Source organism: Erinaceus europaeus, chromosome 12 (genome assembly GCF_950295315.1).
Source record: "Erinaceus europaeus chromosome 12, mEriEur2.1, whole genome shotgun sequence".
NCBI lineage: Eukaryota > Metazoa > Chordata > Mammalia > Eulipotyphla > Erinaceidae > Erinaceus > Erinaceus europaeus.
In genome coordinates this window covers 90,138,261-90,157,543 of record NC_080173.1, presented here as the reverse complement: position 1 = coordinate 90,157,543, position 19,283 = coordinate 90,138,261, and the positions used below count along the sequence as shown (strand labels likewise).

Sequence of the window (19,283 nt, the reverse complement as noted above, 5' to 3'; positions counted from 1 at the left end):
GCAAACGTTAAAGGTAGAAAATACCCGTCACACATTTTGGTCTTAAGAGAATCCCTCAAGGTGTATGAAAATAATTGAGAGGTACCATGAACTTTTGTATATGCATATTTTATCACTCAATATATTTTTTAGATTAAAAACTTAACGTGGAAACTGTCTCAAAGACATTTACTTTATGAGAGAGAAACAGATACCCAAGCACTGGCCCTACTCTGGTCTATGTGAAGAGAGAGCTTGAGCCAGGCTTTCACACATGCATTTTCTCAAATCTGCCTGCTGAGTTACCTCTCCGGCTTTTATCTCAAATAATTACATTTTCCAAAACAAAATAACTTAAGAGACAAAAGTGGCACCTGTTCACTTTTCTTTTCCTTAAGCCACCTCAATGTTTAATTTAGAAGGTGGCCAGATTCTCTTCTTTGCTTCTGCACCCACCCTCTTGGGTTCCAACATTTCCAACATTCTTGTAGACACTGAAAAATACCCCGGTCCACTCAAGGAAGAATGAAAGCCAACAAAACAAGAAACACGTTGGCATTATTATTAAAAATTTTGAGGTTGAGGTTCACTTTGAAAAAGACTAAAGGGACCCCCTAGACATCACCAGTCCACGCTTCAACAGCTAAGAGAAAACATCTAATTTCTAAGTCAGGCAGACAGTGCAACCAATGTTCTTTCTGGTTCAGAACTTTCTCATAAACCTAATAAGCATGATCTTAATCAAATCTACTACGATGATGTCAAATCTAATTGGACACAATCATTTCCCCTCAGGCACACACACCCTCGTAGGGTTGCTGGAGTGACTAAGGCATATGAAAAAGAATATCATTTTTCACTGCAAATGTACAACCTCTGATCTGCATTTTCACATTCAATATACTTTTGTGGGTTGAGCTGGAAGCATATGATGTTTTCACGGCATCCACTTTGTTTTAAACAGGATTGGACAACAGGTGATGTTTGTAAATCACACTGATTTGTAAGTTAAAAAAAAATTGGCTGTGCTGAAAGGATACAGAGAAAGTCTGCAAAAAAAAAAGTGTTTTCTAAGTGAATTAGAGTCTACTGAAGGGAGTGTTAGTTAATGGCACATCAATTAAGACAAATTAGAGGGGGAAATGAAGCACAGGTGAGTCCGTAATGAAAAGAACACCTATTTTAGAGAAATTTGTTAGTATTAGTTGAAGACTAGTATTTAACATGCTGGTCAGAGATTTATTGGATAGCTAGCCCATGAGAAGGAACCTGCATTTAAGAGGCTAGGTGGTAGTGCATCTGGTTAAGTGCAGACATTACAGTGCTCAAGGACCTGGGTTCAAGGCCCGGGGCTCCACATATAGGGAGAAAGCTTCATGAGTGGTGAAGTAGGGCTGCAAGTGTCTCTTTGCCTCTCTAACTCCCCCTCCCTTCTCAATTTCTTTATCTCATAAAAAAAAAAAAATCTTTAAAAAGAGAGAGAGAAGGAGCATGCATTTTCTTGGAAATAATGCTCACTTCTACTCTCAAATTGCTTAGCAGTTGTCTGTCGAGCAATTCAAGAGCAGCTCATCCTAAACCGCAGGAGCTAATATGTGTCTTTCTGTGAGCTTAACAAAACAAAACAAAACAAAACAAAACAAAACAAAACAAAGAAAGAGATAGTTTCTCCATTCACACTGCTGCCCTATCTAGACACAGACTGACAGACATCCATTTCACTTTCCTTTTCTTTGTCTGCCTTTTGGTGATTTGCAACGTCAACATTAGTGAAGTTAATAAATAACATAAATGAAGTCCCTATGGGTAGGCAGAGACAGCATCTAGGAGCTGCAGAAAATGGGTGATTTTTTTTTTTCCCACCCTTGACCTGGATAAGAAAACAAGAAAGAGAGCAGGATTCCTGAACATATACCTGGGGAAGCTGGGCCCGTATATCTTCAGATCCGATGAATATACTTTCTAGATGAGACCATGTGCGCTGCACGTCAAACCAGATGGCGATGACGGCGTCAGCTGTGGACAGCTTCTTCTGCCAGCCTGACACTTCCTCCAGGAAGAAGGCGATGTATTTGGACATCATCAGATTCTGAAGTTGCACTTGGTTGTCCTCCAGCACCTCAATGAGGTCGTCATCACACTGAAGCAGCAGGACACGGGTACGGGGGTGGCACTCATACTGGAACTGCATGCCAGCCCAGGTCGTTTGCAGCTCCTTTAAGGTCTTCTCCATACCCATCTCTTTCACAGCTTTGTCGACAATGCCCCGGACTTCATCCTCAAAGTGGTGCAACTGGAGCTGCAGGAGGTGTGCAAGAGTCGTGCCCTCGTCCATGGCGAAGCTCACACCTGTTGCCTGCATCAGTTGCCTCCAATGCCGTTCCCGGATGGCTGGGTTCTGCAGCTCGGCCACTGCCCTCAGAGAGGTCAAGGTGTTCACCACAGTGCTTTCCAAGCCTGTGAAAGCATCCCAAGTCCTGACCTCCTTGTCAAGGTTCCTGATGTGCCTGGTAAACCTTTTGCACTCCAAGTCCATCGCCTCCACATTAATGTCCTTCCACTTGGTGCTCTCCCAGGCACGGATACTGGAGGTCACCATCCCAATTGTGTCCCAAAGCTCTTTCAATTGACAGACCTCCTTCCTACACTGCTTCAGGTGCTTGTAATCAGGAACACTGACCTCAAATAAACTGGCGGACTCAGAAATGGAGGCCATGGTGGATTCCATCTCAAGTATCTCCATGTGCCTGACATCCAACATTTGATGAGGGTCAGTGCTATCAAACCTAGGAAATTCAACGCATTCCCTCTGTAAGTAAGTAAGTAAGTAAGTAAGGCACATCAAGATTCATTTCTGACAACCATCAACATAACACCTGCTCAAATCCTTACATGCTCAGTGTTTCAGTAAAGAACAGTGAGTTCTGGGAGTCGGGCGGTAGCGCAGCAGCATAAGCGCGCATGGCGCAAAGTGCAAGAACCAGCATAAGGATCCCACTTCGAGCCCCTGGCTCCCCACCTGCAGGGGGGTTGCTTCACAGGCAGTGAAGCAGGTCTGCAGGTGTCTCTCTTTCTCTCTCCCTTTCTGTCTTCCCCTCCTCTCTCCATTTCTCTTTGTCCTATCTAACAACAATGGCATCAATAATAATAACAACTACAACAACAATGAAGAAACTACAAGGGCAACAAAAGGGAAAGTAAAAAAATATATAAAAAAATTAAAAAAGAACAGTGAGTTTTAGCCATGTCTAAGAAGAAAAGACATTTAGCTTAAGTTGGGGTGGGGTGTGACTAGTTTGAAACAGGGCAATGCAAGAATGACACAATGCTTGGTTCTGTTCTCCACATCTGAGATGTGAAGAGACACAGCTGTTGTTTTCTCCTTTCACCAACCCTCCCACCTACGTGTGGAGGAGAACACCCCTTGGCTCTAATCCCTTTAGATTCTGTTTCTACATGTTGACTTGCAGAGTGCTTGAGAAAATAGAATACTCTCATTTTACTTCAGACATTGTAAAGCCAAATGCCCAGCCAAGAAGTACTAATGGCAGTTGTTTTTTTTTTTTTTTTTGTAAATGGAGCATCTTTTATTCATTTATTCATCTCCTTTCATACATTTAAGATAGAGGGAATTTGTCCAGCTAATTAGTTTTAGACTTAATTTGTTGCTATTTAAAAAAACTCAAAATTATACTCATCGGTTCAAGCCCCGAGCTCCCCACCTGCAGGGGAGTAGCCTCACAGGCAGTGAAGCATGTGTGCAGATGTCTGTCTTTCTCTCCCCCTCTCTGTCTTCCCCTCTTCCCTCCATTTCTCTCTGTCCTATCCAACAACGACATAAATAACAACAATAATAACTACAACAACAATCAAAACATACAAGGGCAACAAGAGGGAAAATAAATAAATATGAATTAAAAAAAATCATACTCATAATAAAATCACTGGTATATCTATTATTATCTTCTCTGAATACATGCAAACTGTAAAACTTTTCATATTTTCCATTGTCGTAATTTTTTTTTGCCTCCAGGGTTATTGCTGGGGTTCAGTGCCTGCACTATGACTCCACTGCTCCTGGAGGCCATTTCCCCTTTTGTTACCCTTGCTGTTGTGCTTGTTGTAGTTATTGTTATTGTTGTCATAGCTGTTTTTGCTGTTGGGTAGGACAGAGAAATCGAGAGGAGGGAGAGACAAAGAGGGGGAGAGAAAGCCAGACACCTGCAGACCTGCTTCACCACTTGTGAAGTGACCCCTCTGCAGGTGGGGAACCTGGGGGGCTTGAACCGGGATCCTTACATCAGTCCTTGCGCTTGGCGCCATGTGCACTTAACCCACTGCGCTACCGCCCGACCCCCTAACATTTTTTATATCAAATTTATATCCAGAAACCACCTCTTTATAAAAAAAAAAAGTTCCTAGAATCAAAACCAGGACACATAAATGTGAAATGTGCTTTCTATTCCTGAATTTCATCCCCAGCCTCTAGGAAAGCAATTTTTAAGTATGCACACAAAAACCCAGCAATTACTGTGAGCAAAATCTGGAAGTCAGAATCATTCTTTGTTTTACCTCCTAGATATGTCAGCCAGCCACTCTTGGGGAATCCACCGGCTCGTTCTCTCCCTCTCTGTTGTTTCCAGTCTTGTCATCCCTCTCTCTCTGGATCTCCGTCTCTGTCTGTCTAGATTCCTCTCTGTGTTTCTATCTCTACCTAAATCTCTGTCTTTCTATCTCTTGTCCTCTATATCTTTCCCTCTCTTCCTTTTGTGCGCTCTCTCTCTCTCTCTCTCTCTCACACACACACACACACACACACACATGCACACACACACACTTTCTGTCCCATTCTGTCTCTGTCTACTTTCTCTTTGTCAGGTAGTTTTTAAGTGAGAAAGCCAACACTTAGAAGTTCCACGCTGAATTATAAGCCTCTTACCCTAGAGTATTGTTGATCATTATTACTGGTTAAACCTTAGAATCTTCTCTTATGTCCAGGCTATTCCCTTATTCAATGCAATTAGAATCATTGGGCTTCAGGGGTCCAGAATCCAGGCAATGACACTTTTCAAACTTTTCATTTATTTATTTCTTTATTTTGTTTTATTTTTAACCAGAGCACTGCTCGGCTCTGGCTTATGGTGGTATGGGGGATTGAACCTGGGACTTTGGAACCTCAGGTATGAGTCTCTTTGCATAACCATTAAGTTATCTCCCCCTACCCCAAACTTTTCAGGTGGTTCCTGAAAAGTGTTCAGTTTGTATCCTTGTCTGTGTGCAGCTAATGCTCATAGCTTGTAGTACCACAGGCAACAATGTCTAGAAGTCTGAAAAACACTGAAAAGAGCCTGAAAAGAGTACAAAGCTCACTATTTTTTTTTTTTTGCCTCCAGCATTATTGCTGGGGCTCAGTGCCTGCACTAGGAATCCACTGCTCCTGGAGTCCGTTTTTTCTTATTTTGTTGCCCTTGTTGTTAATCATTGTTGCTACTATTATTGTTGTGACTGCCGTCATTGTTGTTGGATAGGACAGAGGGCAATTGAGAGAGATGGGAAAGTTGGGGGGGGGAGAAAGAGAGACACTTGCAGACCTGCTTCACCACTGTGAAGTGAACCCCCCTGCAGATGGGGAGCCGGGGACTCGAACCAGGATCCTTACGCCGGTCCTTTCCCTTTGCACATGTGCACTTAACCTGCTGCGCTACCAACCAGCTTCCTAAACCCACTCTCTTTATTTAAGTCAGGCTACCCCATTTTTAGTTTTTGGTTGTCACCACTCTGGATTAGTTTTTTCAGACAGAAAGACACACACAAAAAAAAGATAGAGAGAAAGACATCGCAGCACTGAAGCTTAATTCAGTGTCACGGGGCTGGGCTAGAACCTGGGTCATGCCCATGACAAAATAAGCATACTGGCCACGTGAGTTATACCCTCTTTTAAAGCCCCTCTTGCAAGGTGTCCCTGTTTTTCTGTATCCTGGAGCAGCCTCTGATTGGCACTTGACTGCGGTGGTCACTACATCTAACTTTAAAGTTACAGTTCATGCTTTCATCTTGTCAGTGCCAATGGGAGGAGCCCACTATTCCCACTCCTGCTCCTGCCCCACCCCCCCAGTGTTATCTTTCTTTTTTAAATTTTAATTAAATAATTTATTTATTGGGCGGTGACAGAGAGGAACTGTGACTGAAGTGAGACAGGAAGAGAGACAACTGCAGCACTGCTTCACCACTTATGAAACTTCCCTCTTGCAAATAGGGGCCGGGGGCCTGAACCTGGGTCCTTGCACGTGGCAGGCAGTATGTGCCCTCAATCAGGTGCATCACCACCTGGTCCTGCCCCCAGTATTAACTTTCTTTATGCTGTGCTATCTCCACATACAACAGATCTTCCAACATTAGAACTCCACATTACAGAGGGACCCACATGGGCAGGTAACTCTCCTTTGGCCAGAAGCATTCATAACCCAAGTGTCTGAAAAACCTCTCATTCTCCTCCATTAACTTCCTTCTTAATCTTTCTCCTTTATCACTAACCTCAGGTTTTTCTCACTTATGTATGTTTGGTAATGCGGATGCTATTACCTAAGTGTTTATACTATGTTCCTTGAAAATCAAAATAAGATATATTCAAAATAAGATAATTTCAGAGAAAACAGGTGAAAAATGATTATTCAGTTGTATCTGTCCACTTGAATGCATGCATTCTCACGCACGAGTTCAACCCCTCCCCTGTCGTGCGTGCATGTGTGCAACACACACACACACACACACACACACACACACATGCAGTAGTTGGTTGACGGAGAATAAAGATGGGAGGAGGAGAAAAAAAGGGAGAGGATCACATGCAAGCCTCTTTTCTTCAACTGTCAGTCCACTTATTTATCATTAGAAAACAAAATGTTTGATAGTTGAAAAGATATCATTTGCCTGAATTGCTTACCACTTCAGCCTAATTACCATGCAATACAGTAACAGTTATGCATGCCGTTCAATCATGTCACATTAGCTTTACTGCTTGCAGGTTGGCTGGAGGTCTTCAGATAATGAAACTGAATATCATTGCACATTTTTACTATTCCCAAGCTTATAAAAATATATATATATATGAGATTGGAATTCTCAGATTTGAAGAGGGACCTTTGTCCATATAAGCAAAGAGTTTTCTTCCCTACGAGTAGTGAAGAAAAAAATATATAGGAGAGAAATGTGATATCCTTAGAGCAAATGTTCCAACAGGAAAGATCACCAAACATGAAAGGTCCTCCTGCTTATTCCTTATGTTTAAAGATTGGTTGTTATCATGTGTAATTTCTCCTTTTTTATCTTAACTAGAGTGCATTTAAAAGTGAAGTTAGAGAGGCTGGGCAGAGGTACACTGGGTTAAGCTGACATAGTGTGAATCGCAAGGATGCTGGTTCATGGCCCCGTCTCCCCATCAGCAAGGGGTCGCTTCGCAAGTGGTGAAGCAAGTCTGCAGGTGTCTATCTTTCTCTCCCCCTCTGTCTTCCCCTCCTCTCTCAATTTCTCTGTGTCCTATCCAACAACAGCAACAGCAGCAGTAGCAGCAACAACAATAATTAAAAAGAAAGATGGCCTCCAGGAGTAGTGGATTCATAGTAAGGCACTCACCCCAGCACTAACCCTGGAGGCAAAAAAAAAAAAAAAAAAAAAAACCTCAAACATAGAGCACAAGACTTATATACCTAAAACTCCAGGTTCAGTCCTTGACATAACATGAGAGGGTTGAACAGTACTTTTATCTATTTTCTCATAAAAATAAAAACATTAAAAAGGAAAAGTGAACTTAGGCTCTAGGTATTCATATTAAGACTTAAATTTCAGAAAAATTCTAAAAATTTCAGGTTCTTTATTTGTAGAGAAAATTCAATAATAACTGAGTAGGTAAGATAAGAACTATAGAGTCTTGGATGGAGAACATAAAACACAATCTATTTTTATAATTCTTAAATCAATACTGGTTCTTCAAATATTTGTAAGTCAGCTTACCCCCCCCCCCGCAAATCTATTCCAAGCTTTACAAAATGGTAACGTTTTTCTATAAGTTAACTTTGTACACAGGAATTTGCTGTAGCTGAGAATACATCAAGTATAATTTGGCCTAAGTAGTGAGGACATTTTAGTTATGAGGGCAGGTAACCTTATTCTCATTTCAAAAACCTAGTGCAAATTATCAGGATATTCATAGACCTGATTAATGTGTCTAATAAACTTGAAACAGTTTTCCAAATCCTGGGGGAACAGTGTAATATAGAACAAGAAAGTTAATAGGAGGAAAAAGGGTATAGTGAGCCTTTGAAATTGAAATAATAATGCAAAAGTGTTTGCATCTAAAAGAGAAATGCCTAGAAAATCTGGATGAATAAAACTATAGTTAAGAGAAGAGGAAATATGATGTTCATGCACATGATTATAGAAGAATAAATGATGTGGGGCCTGAACTATAGATTCACACGGAGAGAGAGAAACTGATTCTTAGGAAGTTACCCACTGGTAACTATTAGCTTCAGCATCATACCTGCATATATAAAAAATAATGGTCCTATTTCTACTTGATACTCCACACATATATCAAAACTCCTCTCTCCTCATTTCCCATCCTCAATAAAGCAGTCCAATTCTCCTTTCTGAATGACTCACCAATCCAGTCTCTCCTCTCTTTTGGAGAATCGCTGTCAAAGCCTGGCCACATGGATGTCTCCATTCACAGAGCCCACTCCCTTGCATGCATGCAGTTCTCCAGCTGTCTCTTATGTTTTCATTCTTCTGTGCCCTCATGTGGTCTGCTTTGTTTGTCCAGGATATTTTTTGCTCCCACTCTTCTTTTGTCCAAATGACCAATCCACAATTGGAATAAAAGGAATAAGCTGCCTCCCTAGTGGGGGTTCAGGGTGTGGGTCTTCTTACTACTCAGTATTCAAGGCTTTAAGTCCTTGGGACCAGGTAGTAGTGTGTATTATCTTAAAATCATAGCACTTATTTAATTAATTAATTAATTTATTTTTTGCTAACTCTACCATTGAGTCCACAGTCTCTTTTACTCTATAAAAGCCTGAATCAGGGGCACCTGGTGGCACACCTGGTTGAGTGCACATGTTACAGTGCACAAGGACCCAGGTTTGAGCCCCCAGTCTCCACCTGCAGGGGGAAAGCTTCACAAGTGGTGAAGCAGGGCTGCAGGTATGTCTCTGTCTCTCTCCCTCTCTATCTCCCTCTTCCCTCTTGATTTCTGGCTGTCTCTATCCAATAAATAAAGATAATTAAAAAATAAATGAAATAAAAGCCTGACTCGTGAATAAATAGAACGAATTAGAGTACTATGGCATGTATTATTATAACAATATGACCCTGGGAGACTTATTTTTAAAGTAAGTCAATATCTCCATTTTATAAATTAAAAGATTTTTTTTTAAAAAAAGAATCAAGCCACATGGCACAAAGCGCAAGGACCAGCGTAAGGATCCTGGTTCGAGCCCCCAGCTCCCCACCTGCAGGGGAGTCACTTCACAGGTGGTGAGGCAGGTCTGCAGGTGTCTATCTTTCTCTCCTCCTCTCAGTTTTACCCTCCTCTCTCCATTTCTCTCTGTCCCATCCAATGATGACATCAATGACAGCAACAATAATAACTCCAACAATAAAATCAACAAGGACAACAAAAAGGGAATAAATAAATGAATATTAAAAAAAAAGAATCAAGCAAACCCCCCCCCAAATCTTTGTATTACTAAGGTCTTAATGTGAATAAAAGTTGTGAATAAAAATAAAAATGTGAATAAAAATAAAAATCACTTTTTAAGGTCAGTAAGACTGTGCTCGGGATCAGAGACAAAACAAAAGATTGCCCTTAGAGAATGCCACATGGCTTTCATTCAAGGGGGAGACTTAGACTCCAATTGTAGGAGCTGTGGGAAACCCTTGAATGTAAAAATAATACTTCTTGTGAAGTATTACAGCTCAGCTAGAAATATGATGATACAACTTAAAGAGTTAAGAAATAAAAGGAGGGGAGGAGGAGTTGACATACCTAATAGAGTGAACATGTTACAGTGTGAAAGGACCCAGATTCAAGTCCCTGGTCCCAACCTACAGGGGGAAAGCTCCATGAGTAGTGAAATACTACTGCAGTTGGCTCTCTTTCTTTCTCTCCTCCTTCCTTATAGATTTCTTTGTCCAATCAATGAACATATAAATAAATGAATAAATAAGTAACTATTTAATAGAAGGAAAATTAAAAAGAAGGTAATAAAACTTGACTTGGACATGAAAGAAATTCAACCCCAGCTATATGACTTCAGCTAGACTCTGTGAGATTGCAAAGATCTAACAAGATACTCACATATTTTTTCTAAATTTTAAAAATATTTATTTATTTATTTATTCCCTTTTGTTGTCCTTGTTGTTGTTTTATTGTTGTAGTTATTATTGATGTTGTTGTTGTTGGATAGGACAGAGAGAAATGGAGAGAGGAGGGGAAGACAGAGAGGGGGAGAGAAAGATAGACACCTGCAGACCTGCTTCACTGCCTATGAAGCAACTCCCCTGCAGGTGGGGAGCCGGGGGCTCGAACCGGGATCCTAATGCTGGTCCTTGCACTTTGTGCCAGGTGGCTTGATTCTTTTTTTTTTTTAACTTTTAATTTATAAAATGGAGATACTGACTTAAATATCTTAAAAGTCCCTGCACTTTGCACCACATGTGCTTAACCCATTGCACTACCGCCCGACTCCCAAGATACTCACTTTTTACCCTTCTTAAAGACAAGACTAATATGAGCTTAACCTACAATCCAACAGAAACTACTATTTACAGAGGAATGCAAGGGGGGGGTCTGCATTCTAGAAATTTACAAATGATTCAAATCCAAAAAGCCAGAATCAACTCAGTTGCTAGATATAGTACCTAAACATTTAAAACATATATTCATTCATTTCACACCAAGAAACAACACATGAATTGGCACCCACTAAGAATCTGTTCAACAGTAAATCTATAATTGTTCTCTAATTCTAATAGTTTTCCTGACAAAAAAGAGAAATACATCAAAATTGCAGTAACATTTGGTTTGCCACGCTGCTGTGAGCTGTTCTTTCAAAGTATTCTCTTACAAAGATTAATCTGTATGTCAAATTAACAGATGTGAATTTGGAAAGTCCAACTAAAAGTAATGATATTTTCACAGTCAAGAGATACAGTGCTAAGAAAGAATAGATAATGCAACTCTTAAGTTAAAAAAAAAAACTAAACACACACATACACACGATGTGACTATTAAGAGGATACACAATACATACCAGCCAACAAATGTTCCCCATCAATGATCCTAAGATCTAAAACTATACTTACAGGGATTATTTCTGCAGATTCTCAGAAGCCTATCTGGAAAGCTTTTTCATCAAACATCACTGAAACTGTCTTCAAAGACAGTCATGCAGAGATATTAGTGTCATTATCTTATTGATTGCTACTATTCTGTGGTTGCTATTAACACTAAACAGTTTTACCAAAGTTAACAGTACACCTTCTTCATCAGACCTGGCTGTGTGTGAAGTACAGAACTGCAACTACTGAGTTGCAAGTATTCAACTGCATTCCCAAAGGAAACTCAAAACAATGTTCCTCAAACTCAAAGAATAGCACCCAAAGAGTCCCACTACTGATGTGACGACCAGATGTTTCTTTACAACAAGAGGACAGTTCCTAAGGCAATTACTCTTAAAGGATACAGATTTATTTGGAATTAAAAGCCCTGAAATGATTGGTTAAAAGGAACTGGTTACTTCCCCCTCTGAGGGCAGCAGTCTCATACCTGTCTGTGCAAATTTGGAACCACCTGGGAAAGCTTTTCAAACTCAAGACAATCTGGGAATACCAAAATGGCTGGCCATTCCAGTGCCAGGTACAATGCTAAAAACTTGCAAAGTCTATACTTCTTTCATTTTAATCAATAACCATCTGAGGTAGACATTAATGACCCAATTTACAGATGAAGACATCGAAGCCCAGAGACACTGAGTAGCTTCTCTGACATTAGCAAGAAGCTGCAGTCAAGACATTAGAAACTAGGCATCCTAAATCTAGTGCTAATATAGCTATTATTATTATTATCTAAATTTTCATCATCTTTATTTATTTATTGGAGAGAGGCAGCCAGAAATCGAGAGGGAGGGGACTGATAGAGACAGAGAGAGACACCTGCAAATCTGCTTCACCACTCGCAAAGCTTTCCCTCTGCGGGTGGGAACTGGAGGCTTGAACCTGGGTCCTTGCACATTGTAACATATGCATTCAACCAGGTATACCACCACCTGGCCCCATATTGCTATTATTATTGTTGCTGTTTTTGTTTGTAGAGCTTTATCCTCATCTGCACTATTTCATCATTGCTGGGCTGTCATTTCTATTCAGATAGAGAAAGGCAGGGGCCAAGGAGGGTACTGTAGTGCTGAAACCTCTCCAAATGTCATGGCACTCCCTTGTGGTGCCAGGACTGAAACCTAGGCAGCACCCAGGACAAGGCCTACACTCTGCCCAGTGAGTCCATCGCTAGACTTTTGTCTTCAAGACAAAGCATCTGTATTACCTTAAGCCAACTCATTCAGCTCATGATAAGATTCTGCCCACATGAATACCATGTTCTGATCAGTGAGTCTAAAAGTGAAGGAAGACTATGAGCTCATCTTCATCTGCTAGAAGTGTGCAGAAACACAGTGAGGAGAGAGGTCATCGTGACTCCAGGATCTACACATTTCAAGTAAAGGATGCAGCAGTGATCTCTTGGGTCCCTACCGGAAGGGAGCCTCTTTGTGGAACTGCTCCAGGAACTGCTGCTGTTCAACTTCGAAGGCTGTGCACCTCTGGCGGAGGAGGGTCACTTCATTCGCCTGCAGTGGGGCTACCTGCTGCCTCACGGTGACGGCCATCTTTTTTAATTTGTTCCACTTCTCAGGCAGCTCCTGTAGAGGAGACCTCAGTGTGGTCAAAGCAACGTTTTGTTCCTTGTCTCTTACAGTTAGCGTCTATCTGTACACACCCCGGGGTCTTCACCTCCATTACCATGTCAGCCTATACGTAGGGGGTGTCCTTTCTCCCATTCTGTACATAACTCTTCTTGGATTTATTGTCCAATTATCACCTCCCTCTGACAGTCACTAATCCCCTAACATGTTTCTCTTTCATATTTGTCAAGATAGCTTGGTTATTTCTTCTGTGACATGCATGACACCTTAGATCATTTTAACATTCCCCAACCCTGCTGCTTCTCCTTCTCTCCCCACCCCTCTGAATCAGAAGGTTGGCTCATCTCTAATTCTGGAAAGAAATTAAAAAAAAAAATCTCATCAACATCAATCTCCCCCTATGTCTCAAGCACTACGTTACCTCATAGTTTTTGAGTTTGTAGAATGTGCTAGATATTAAGCACAAGGTATTATTATGTAGTTTGAAGACAAAGACTTGGGTCATGACATGACCTGACTTACAATGACTTCAGTTCACCTCACTCTATTCTGCAACACAGAGGGTTGAAAATGGAAGAACAGAAACTTTGCACTGACCTCCAGTAGCAAGAAGACCGTTTCCGGCAATTCCTGCTCATAGTTCCTCAGCAATTCAATAGTTTGCTTCAAGGGCTCGAACATCTCATCAGTGCTGCCCTGCCGGTCTTTAAGAGCCACAAGGTGCCCCACGATCTCAACCAATCCTTTGAAATCTCCTTTCTCAACTTTCTTGAGTAAACCGCTCTCACTATTTCTGATACACAGATCAAGGTCAGCCAAGCTAAGCAGAACAAACAGAGCAGAGGTTATCTTCCTACTTCCTCAAGAAGAGACAAATGTATTGTATTTCCATAACAATAATACCTACAGCTTTCCCCCAACGTAGAGTGTCCCTGTGAAACCCTTCACAGACTGAAATGGCCTGACACAAAGAAATAATAACCATTCATTTATTGGACCCAGACTCCACCCCCATGAGTTACCAAATATTATACTAAATGACATGGTACGCTTAAAATAATACTAACATCTAGTAAAAACAGGGATGGTATCACAGATAACAGAGGCTGTAGAAAGTACTTCCTAGGCAGTGCCAGGCAGTGGCATACCTGGTTAAGCTCATACATTACAGTGCACAAGGACCCAGGTTCAAGCACCAGTCTCCATCTGCAGTGGTGGTGGTGGGTGGCGGGGGAGCTTTATAAGTAGTGAAGCCAGGTTGCAGGTGTTTCTCTGTCTCTTCCCCTATCTAACCCTAGCCCTCTCAATTTCTCTCTCTCTATCCAATAACAGAGAGGGAGAGAGAAGAAGGAGGAGGGGAGTCGGGCGGTAAGCGCAGGTGGCGCCAAACTCAAGGACTGGCAAAAGGATCCAGGTTTGAGCCCCCGGCTCCCCACCTGCAGGGGAGTCGTTTCACAGGCGGTGAAGCAGGTCTGCAGGTGTCTGTCTTTCTCTCCTCTTCTCTGTCTTCCCCTCCTCTCTCCATTTCTCTCTGTCCTATCCAACAACAGTGACATCGATAATAACTACAACAATAAAACAAGGGCAACAAAAGGGGAATAAATAAATAAAGAAAGAAAGAAAGAAAGAAAGAAAGAAAGAAAGAAAGAAAGAAAGAAAGAAAGAAAGAAGAAGGAGGAGGAGGAGGAGGAAGGAAGGAAGGAATGGAGGGAGGAAGAAGGCAGGCAGGCAGGCAGGCTTCTTGGCAAGGTCAGTTCTGCAGCTTGGAGTGCACATTGTTTCTAGAATGGTGAAAACAAAACAGGTAAATGCTGAATGCCATTTTTGCTTTTCACTTTGCCGTAAAAGTAAAACAAAGCAAAACAAAAAAATTGCCAAGGAACAAATCTTAACAAAGGCATGGGAGATATTTAAAAGTTAATGATCACAAAATTTCTTTGAAAAACATCATAAAAATGTTAAATAATGAAGAATTGTGTCCTTGGACAGGGGACTCAATTCTAAAAAGATGACACTTCTTAAATTTCTCACTCATCACTGAAAACATAATCTAATTCTCAAACATCTTTTTTCTTAGACAAATTGATTTGAAATACATGAAAAACAGTAAGGGTAAAGAACAGTTGAGATATTCTGAATGAAAATGAGCATGGTAGGGAATTTACCTGCCAGGTATCAAGATTTATTAAAAAGCTACAACAATTAAGACTGCCTCATAGTAATGTAGCCACAGATAAGGGATTACTTAACATGCTCACTGTGAAAGACAAAAATCAGAAGTCCTTTAGGAAAAGATATAGAAACCCCTCACTTGGAGGGGGGAGTTTCACAAGTGTTAAAGCAGGTCTGCAGGTCTTTCACTCTTCCTCTCTGTCTCCCTTTCAGCTCTCAATTTCTCTCTGTCCTATCCAATGAAATGGAAAAAATGGCACCAACCCCCAGTGATAACCCCGTAGGCAAAAAAAAAAAAAAAGAAGAAGAAGAAGAAGAAGAAGAAGAAAAGAAAAGAATATAGGAGCTTATCATGAAGCACACAGGTCAAGAAAAGATATATTCAACAAGGCAAAAGAGGACAACATGAGGGTAAAAATGGACACACTTGACTACATTAGGATGAAGAAATGTCCATGAATATACACCATAAATGCAGTAGGAAAGACAGGCCACAAAATCAGAGGCTGTAGTTGTAATACATGCCATCTGCAAAAGGGCTATGGAGAGGACAGATAAATCAATTCTAAACATGAAAAAAAGAAGAAAAAATGAAATTCAGTAAAAAATAAACAGGAGCTATAAATAGCCACAGAAGCAGCAGCATAGCAAGCATCCAAAATAGAAAAAGATGAATTGTTCAATCCACATAATGAGCAGTACAAAGTATTTGCCCCAATCACATACCATCAAATGGCCTTCATTCAACACTTTGTTTGTACCAAGAGGTTTCAACAATGTGAGGCTATCGAGTTTTCACACATGGATACTCTACCATGGAGACAGAGAGTAACATATTTATATATATATATATATATATATTGTTCTAGCAATTCTACTTTTAAATTAATACAATAGAGAAATACTTGCATACGTATTCCATGATACTTGTATAGAAGTACTCACAGTAAGGTGGATATAAATCTCACATGGTTGGGTATATGCCTTGCCTTGATATGACGTAAGCCCTGGCACCATATAAGAATGTCATGGTCTCTCTCTCCCTCTCTCTCTCTCTCTCTCTCACTTTCTCTCTCTCTCTCTCTCTCTCCCTCCTTCTCCTGTCTTGACCCGAGCACTCCTCAGACTGCTTCAAACAGTGGTGCACTGTGCCCTGTCTACCTGTCTTCTGCCTCTCTCTCTCTCTGTCTCTGGCTCTCTCTGGCTCGTTCTGCGTGCCTCTTCTGGAACCCCCCCTCTCCCACACCCCTCCCCACTCAGCATCATTTCATTGTTTTCTGGGAAGTAAAAAAAAAGAAAAAAACTTGACTTTCGTTCTTAAAAAAAAAAAAAAGAATGTCATGGTGGTGGTAGCACATCAGGTTAAGCGCAGGTGACGCAAAGTGCAAGGACCAGCTTAAAGATCCCGGTTCAAACCCCCGGCTCCCCACCTGCAGGGTAGTCGCTTCACAAGCGGTGAAGCAGGTCTGCAGGTGTCTATCTTTCTCTCCCCCTCTCTGTCTTCCCCTCTTCTCTCCATTTCTCTCTGTCCTATCCAACAGCAATGACATCGATAATAATAATAATAATAATAATAATAATAATAACTACAACAATAAAGCAACAAGGGCAACAAAAGGGAATAAATAAATAATTTTTTTTTAAAAAAAGGAATGTCATGGCACTAAGGGGAAGAATCTGTGCTATGGTGTATCTGTATCTTCCATTCTTTCCCTCTCCATTTATCCTCTCTTCTCTCTCTCTCTCCTTTCTCCCTCCCTCCCTCCTTTCTCTCTACCCCTCCTCCTCCTCCTCCTTCTTCTCTCTCTCTGAAGAAAAAGTCAGCCCAGAAGTTAACCAATGAATCCATGGAGAAAAATATGAAGGAAATGAAAATGCTAGTGCTCCCAATGGCCTAGGATGCCAGAAGCCAGCGAGAACAAATGCATTACCTATTAGTGACATAGTCAACAAGATGCTGTTTGAACATGAGGCTCCATCTTTTAATGATATTCAGCAGAGTTGCTTTAAAGGGTCTCACATCAATCTTCATCCAGTTGTCAAATACCTTGATAGGCTCCAGTCTGCTCACTTCTTCATAGAGCTTCTCATAGGAATCAATCTGTGCTTTAAACTGGTGGAGAAGGGGTGGGCTCTCTGGGATGGCATCTTCTGCCTGGGCTTCAATCTCCTCAGGTGTGAGGACATGTCCATATAACAAAAACTGACTGAGAATCTCTTTCCGGTCCTCCACATAGAGGTAGGAATATTGATTAAAGGTGTTTCGATAGCTGCAGCAAAGACTCATCATGTTCTGGACTCTCTCCATAAGCCTGTTTCGCATGTTTGTCAAATCACTCGTGCCTTCCATGTCAGCCTGGGGGAGTAAGACAACAGCAAGTTGGTTACAACAGCATTTTGCAGGAAGTTCTGTATTTGGCTGGAGGGCAGGATGGTTTCAGATCCAGTACCTGATAGTGAGGGGAACCATTCCATGGGGACACTCGTGGGACCAAAGATGATATTCTGAAAATCTTGATGACCAGACTCTCAACGATGTCATAGAAGCCGCCCTTCACCCCGGACTCTAGAGATGGACAGAAAACCAGCTCTGGGACTGTCAAGTTCAACTGAGCTTCAAACACTGGGGTAAGCCCTGCCTTGTATTCTGAAAAGCAAGGAAAATTATCAAAATAAATATGAATAGGTAAAATAATTAAAAAAGGTATACATCGACCATAGAATAGTTTTCTAAAAATACCTTCATGCCATGCTTTGAATATGTACTCATGCTATATCTTGCATTACTGCAAGCATTCAATAATTGTAACTAGATGACAGAATTCATACAGGATTTAAGAGACTTATAAGATTATTTCAACCATATGAGATTTTTTTATTAGCGATTTAAAAATGATTAATGAGATTGTAGAATAAGAGGGGTACAATTTCATATAATTCCCATCACCAGAGTTCTGTGTCCCATCTCCTTCACTGGATGCTGCCATATTCTTTATCCCCCTGGGAGTATGGACCAAATTCTTTATGGGGTGCAGAAGGTAGAAGGTCTGGCTTCTGTAATTGCTTCTCTACTGAGCATGGTTGTTGGCAGGTTGATCCATACCCCCAGCCTTTCCCAATCTTTCCCTAGTGGGATAGGGCCTTGGGGAGGTGAGGTCATCTGCCCAAGGAACTCAAAATAGCATCAACCATATGAGAATTTTGTCCCATGTACTGACATGAGAACCTAAATTTCTATGACAGATGCAATGCCAGCAACATCACCATACAAACTAGATTGTCTCAGTGGTTCCACAACCTTAGCATAAGCAAATCACTTTAGGAATTAAAGCAAGAAGCTTTTCTGGATATATGTGTAGCATTTAAACTAGGCAAGGCTTGGATTCTCAGATAGGTAGGCGGTAGCCTAAGTCATGGTTTGGCAATGATTTGACAAAAGACACAAGAAAACAGAAATGCTCAAGTGGACCAAAGAAGATAAAAATGCTCAGTTAAGCTCCTGCAAAAGACCATGGCAATTTTATTCTTCTTAGAGGTTATAGTATTCAGGTTCTATAGTCACTGCCTTTAAATCATTTTATTTATTGCTTCTCACCTCAGATAGCTGCTATACTGTAAAGAAAGTATGTGACATGGTCAATTCTGGAGACACATAATACCCTCTCTATAGCTTCTTCCTCCCACTTTTTCTGCAAGAGGACATGTGGCTCATCAAACAGTCTCTATTGGGAGAGCAAGGAATTATGGGTCAAGGGTAGAGCCACTGTTATTTCATGTACACTTGGGTGTGACTGGGAAATGCTCCTGTAACTTTTAGAGAATGTCTTCAGTATGAGAACTCTGGAACTTCCAACGTCAGAGGAGAGCTGAATTCACTAAGGTGAGAACTCCGATCTCCAGTCTATGGTACATCCTTCTCAGTCTGTAGAAGCTGATTTCATTATTTTGTTGACTATGCTGTAGGGGTGTGTGTGTGTGTGTGTGTATTTCCTCTGCCAGGCCTGACTGTTGTAGAACACCTCTTATATCCACTAAGCAAAAACTGTGCATCTGAACTCGGTCATTCCATCTACCCAGACTATGTAGGGTGGTCAATGCTTGGCTGTGCCCCTCCGCATTCTCTGTACAGGTATTTATGGATTTACTCTGGTTCTT

The 19,283-nt window shown here is 41.2% G+C and overlaps 1 protein-coding gene across 1 annotated transcript in view; it reads right to left on the bottom strand.

Annotated features, from left to right (window-relative positions):
- DNAH9 (dynein axonemal heavy chain 9) overlaps nt 1-19,283 on the bottom strand; it is a 340,864-nt gene that overhangs the window by 248,120 nt on the left and 73,461 nt on the right. Inside the window, exons 16-20 of the mRNA XM_007522773.3 lie at nt 17,579-17,775; nt 17,060-17,484; nt 13,554-13,776; nt 12,787-12,953; nt 1,895-2,765 (exon numbers count right to left, since the gene is read on the bottom strand). Coding sequence (XP_007522835.2) covers nt 1,895-2,765; nt 12,787-12,953; nt 13,554-13,776; nt 17,060-17,484; nt 17,579-17,775 — 1,883 coding nt within the window. The remainder of the gene's footprint in view (nt 1-1,894; nt 2,766-12,786; nt 12,954-13,553; nt 13,777-17,059; nt 17,485-17,578; nt 17,776-19,283) is intronic.